This window comes from Heterodontus francisci, chromosome 8 (assembly GCF_036365525.1).
Source record: "Heterodontus francisci isolate sHetFra1 chromosome 8, sHetFra1.hap1, whole genome shotgun sequence".
NCBI lineage: Eukaryota > Metazoa > Chordata > Chondrichthyes > Heterodontiformes > Heterodontidae > Heterodontus > Heterodontus francisci.
The window spans coordinates 118,375,212-118,381,211 of record NC_090378.1 but is presented as its reverse complement, the minus strand read 5'-3'; the positions used below and the strand labels follow the sequence as shown (position 1 = coordinate 118,381,211).

Here is a 6,000-nt window from a genome sequence, read left to right as displayed (position 1 = left end):
GTTGGGATGAGGGGACAACTGCATTTCAGACAAGTTGAGGTTTGTGAATGAAGGAATCTGGCAGAGACTGTGGGAATAATGGAGTTAGGAGGCGAGGCAAGCAGGGATGAGGGTTTGTATGGTCAAGGGGCTGATGTAGTGTAGAGACGGGCAATGTTGTGGAGATAGACATAAGAGGCCAACATGATGGAGAGGATGTGGGGTTTGAAGCTCAACTACTGGAGGCCTAGTGGGAAGGAGGTCCATATTTACTGGTCGCAGTTGGAGGTCCAGTGGGAAGGATGCCCATGTTTACTGGTCCCTATTGGAGGTCCAGTGGGAAGGAGGCCCATATTTACTGGTCCCAATTGGAGGTCCAGTGGGAAGGAGGCTCATGTTCACTGGTCCCTATTGGAGGGTCCAGTGGGAAGGAGGCTCATGTTCACTGGTCCCTATTGGATGCCCAGTGGGAAGGAGGCCCATGTTTACTGGTCCCTATTGGAGGGTCCAGTGGGAAGGAGGCCCATGTTTACTGGTCCCTATTGGAGGGTCCAGTGGGAAGGAGGCCCATATTTATTGGTCCCTATTGGAAGTCCAGTGGGAAGGAGGCCCATGTTTACTGGTCCCTTTTGGAGGTCCAGTGGGAAGGAGGCCCATGTTTACTGGTCCCTATTGGAGACCCACTGGGAAGGAGGCCCATGTTTACTGGTCCCTATTGGATGCCCAGTGGGAAGGAGGCCCATGTTTACTGGTCCCTATTGGAGACCCAGTGGGAAGGAGGCCTATGTTTACTGGTACCTATTGGAGGTCCAGAGGGAAGGAGGCCCATGTTTACCGTTCCCTATTGAAGGTCCTGTGGGAAGGAGGCCCATGTTTACTGGTCCCTATTGTAGATCCAGTGGAACATGAACATTATGGTTGATGTGGTGGTCAGTTCCTTTTTGTTGTAAATGTGTAATTGTCGACCCCTCATCCCAGTAAAACTCCATGACCCGGAGCCTGACCATGGAAGGGGATGGAGAGGGGAAGGGATTTGAACATGTTATGAGCTGACAGGATGGGGCAGTGGGTCAGACCCTATCCTGTCCCTCCAGCTCCCAGTGATGGGGTGAGGATCTCCTCTCTCTGCTGGGCCTTCATGAAATGAGCTTTCTGTCCAAACCAGTCCCAGTGAGAATAGGCCAACAGCACAGAACTGTCCTAAATTTGACAATAATCTGCCAGTCTTACTGAGAGAGGCCAAAGCATGGTCACTGTGGGGTATGGGGCCTTACTCCAGGAGAAGGCATGCTTCTGGGGTCAAGGGTTAACATCCATTGATGGGGCAGAGCACAGGGAGTTTTACCTTTCATTTAACTGTGCTCCACCTGGGAGACTGTGGGAAAGAGAGAGCATGGTGGAGATTGTGAGACAGAGTGAGAGAGAGAGGGAGACATTTAACTGCTGCACCAGGCCTCAAAGTGTTCCAGTCTCCAGTAATAACTCCTGTTATAGAGATCAGTAACAGAATTACAGAACAATGGAGAGTGGGAGAGAGAGATGAGTCAGCAGAGAGACAAAAAATAGAGAGAGAGAGAAAGGGAGGGAGAGAGAGCAAAACAGGGAGTGGTTTTACAGGGTGACAGGCCGAGAACAAGTGAGAGAGAGATAGAGGCTGTGAGACTGAAATGGAGAGAGAGAGAGAGAAAGAGAAGGGGAAGAGAGAGGAGGAAGTATGATTCAGAGAGACTGACACGAAGACATGGAGAAACAGGGTGACAAAGATAGAGGCTTGAATATTGTGATAGAGAGATGGAGAGAGAGAAAGAGGGTGAGCGAGAGAGGAGAAACAGTGAGACAGAGTGACAGAGAGAGACAGAGAGAGATGACAGGCAAAGAAAGACTTTCAAAAAGCAAGAGAGACAAGGAGAGACGGAAAATGAGAAAAAAAGAATAAGGGAAACGGACAGTGAGAGAAGGAAAGGGACAAAGAAAGAGAGAGAGAGAGAGAAGGGGATGGAGAGGGAGAGAGAGGGTGGAAGAGGGTGGAAGAGGGAAAGATAAGAGGAAATGAGAGTTGCTGACGTGCCTTTCTCTGGGTGATACCATTTACATACTGAGAAACAGGCAGTCAGACTCTCACAGGCTGCAGCTTTATAAAGCAGAGCCCAGTGAAGGGAGAGTTTATCAGTAACCAGGCACAGAGACAGGAGCAGGCACCATGATTTCACTCATCCAGCTGATCTGGCCTCTGGCATTCTGCGTCGCAGGTACAAATCTCTCTCCTTCCACGGTTAATATTTTCCTGCTGTTTATTTCAGTCCAATTCTACTGACTTGTGATTGGAGAGAAAATGCTGAAACAAGAGGAACGGTCACTGTCTCTAATAATATCTCATTTTACAGGGTCTTTCTGTGACAGTTCTTACTTCACTCTGTTTCTCTATTGCCCTTCAGGTATCAGTGGAGACGCCATCATGACCCAGTCTCCACCGGCACTGTCAGTGACACTGGGACAGACCGCAACGATCACCTGTACGGCCAGGGAATACGTTAGCAAATATGTTCAATGGTATCAGCAGCGAGATGGTCAGAAACCCACTCTCCTGATCTATAGTGCAACAACTCGATGCACAGGAACATCCGACCGATTCACCGGCAGTCAACAGAACACCAAATTCACTCTGACAATCAGCAATGTGCAGAATGAGGATGTCGCAGATTATTACTGTCAGAACGGTTACAACACCCCTTACACAGTGAGACAGAGCCGTACAAAATCCTCAATACACACAGTCCCACCTCCTGTACTGAGACATCCCACAGTTATTTATAATATATAATAATGGACACACAGTCCCACCTCCTGGACTGACACATCCCACAGTTATATATAATATATAATAATGGGCACACAGTCCCACCTCCTGCACTGACACATCCCACAGTTATATATAATATATAATAATGGACACACAGTCCCACCTCCTGGACTGACACATCCCACAGTTATATATAATATATAATAATGGGCACACAGTCCCACCTCCTGCACTGACACATCCCACAGTTATATATAATATATAATAATGGATACACAGTCCCACCTCCTGGACTGACACATCCCACAGTTATATATAATATATAATAATGGATACACAGTCCCACCTCCTGGACTGACACATCCCACAGTTATATATAATATATAATAATGGATACACAGTCCCACCTCCTGTACTGACACATCCCACAGTTATATATAATATATAATAATGGACACACAGTCCCACCTCCTGCACTGACACATCCCACAGTTATATATAATATATAATAATGGATACACAGTCCCACCTCCTGGACTGACACATCCCACAGTGATATATAATATATAATAATGGACACACAGTCCCACCTCCTGGACTGACACATCCCACAGCTATATATAATATATAATAATGGATACACAGTCCCACCTCCTGGACTGACACATCCCACAGTGATATATAATATATAATAATGGACACACAGTCCCACCTCCTGGACTGACACATCCCACAGCTATATATAATATATAATAATGGATACACAGTCCCACCTCCTGGACTGACACATCCCACAGTGATATATAATATATAATAATGGACACACAGTCCCACCTCCTGGACTGACACATCCCACAGTTATATATAATATATAATAATGGATACACAGTCCCACCTCCTGGACTGACACATCCCACAGTTATATATAATATATAATAATGGACAAATAGTCCCACCTCCCGCACTGAGACATCCCACAGCTATATATAATATATAATAATGGACACACAGTCCCACCTCCCGTACTGACGCATCCCACAGTGATATATAATATATAATAATGGACACACAGTCCCACCTCCTGGACTGACACATCCCACAGTTATATATAATATATAATAATGGACACACAGTCCCACCTCCTGGACTGAAACATCCCACAGTTATATATAATATATAATAATGGACACAGAGTCCCACCTCCTGGACTGACACATCCCACAGTTATATATAATATATAATAATGGACACAGAGTCCCACCTCCTGGACTGACACAGCCCACAGTTATATATAATAAATAATAATGGACACACAGTCCCACCTCCCGTACTGACACATCCCACAGTTATATATAATATATAATAATGGACACACAGTCCCACCTCCTGGACTGAAACATCCCACAGTTATATATAATATATAATAATGGACACAGAGTCCCACCTCCTGGACTGACACATCCCACAGTTATATATAATATATAATAATGGACACACAGTCCCACCTCCTGGACTGACACATCCCACAGTTATATATAATATATAATAATGGACACACAGTCCCACCTCCTGTACTGAGACATCCCACAGTTATATATAATATATAATAATGGACACACAGTCCCACCTCCTGGACTGACACATCCCACAGTTATATATAATATATAATAATGGATACACAGTCCCACCTCCTGGACTGACACATCCCACAGTTATATATAATATATAATAATGGACGCACAGTCCCACCTCCTGGACTGACACATCCCACAGTGATATATAATATATAATAATGGACACACAGTCCCACCTCCTGGACTGACACATCCCACAGCTATATATAATATATAATAATGGATACACAGTCCCACCTCCTGGACTGACACATCCCACAGTGATATATAATATATAATAATGGACACACAGTCCCACCTCCTGGACTGACACATCCCACAGTTATATAGAATAGATAATAATGGATACACAGTCCCACCTCCTGGACTGACACATCCCACAGCTATATATAATATATAATAATGGATACACAGTCCCACCTCCTGGACTGACACATCCCACAGCTATATATAATATATAATAATGGATACACAGTCCCACCTCCTGGACTGACACATCCCACAGCTATATATAATATATAATAATGGATACACAGTCCCACCTCCTGGACTGACACATCCCACAGTTATATATAATAGATAATAATGGATACACAGTCCCACCTCCTGGACTGACACATCCCACAGTTATATATAATATATAATAATGGACGCACAGTCCCACCTCCTGGACTGACACATCCCACAGTTATATATAATATATAATAATGGATACACAGTCCCACCTCCTGGACTGACACATCCCACAGTTATATATAATATATAATAATGGACGCACAGTCCCACCTCCTGGACTGACACATCCCACAGTTATATATAATATATAATAATGGGCACACAGTCCCACCTCCTGCACTGACACATCCCACAGTTATATATAATATATAATAATGGACACACAGTCCCACCTCCTGGACTGACACATCCCACAGTTATATATAATATATAATAATGGGCACACAGTCCCACCTCCTGCACTGACACATCCCACAGTTATATATAATATATAATAATGGATACACAGTCCCACCTCCTGGACTGACACATCCCACAGTTATATATAATATATAATAATGGATACACAGTCCCACCTCCTGGACTGACACATCCCACAGTTATATATAATATATAATAATGGATACACAGTCCCACCTCCTGTACTGACACATCCCACAGTTATATATAATATATAATAATGGACACACAGTCCCACCTCCTGCACTGACACATCCCACAGTTATATATAATATATAATAATGGATACACAGTCCCACCTCCTGGACTGACACATCCCACAGTGATATATAATATATAATAATGGACACACAGTCCCACCTCCTGGACTGACACATCCCACAGCTATATATAATATATAATAATGGATACACAGTCCCACCTCCTGGACTGACACATCCCACAGTGATATATAATATATAATAATGGACACACAGTCCCACCTCCTGGACTGACACATCCCACAGCTATATATAATATATAATAATGGATACACAGTCCCACCTCCTGGACTGACACATCCCACAGTGATATATAATATATAATAATGGACACACAGTCCCACCTCCTGGA

At 44.0% G+C, this 6,000-nt stretch overlaps 1 protein-coding gene across 1 annotated transcript in view; it reads left to right on the top strand.

Moving 5' to 3' along the window:
* Positions 1–2,164: 2,164 nt before the first annotated feature.
* Positions 2,165–6,000, top strand: part of LOC137373250 (immunoglobulin kappa light chain-like) — a 59,539-nt gene continuing 55,703 nt past the window's right edge. The window contains exons 1-2 of the mRNA XM_068038101.1: positions 2,165–2,228; positions 2,415–2,782. Coding sequence (XP_067894202.1) covers positions 2,180–2,228; positions 2,415–2,782 — 417 coding nt within the window. The 5' untranslated portion in view covers positions 2,165–2,179. The remainder of the gene's footprint in view (positions 2,229–2,414; positions 2,783–6,000) is intronic.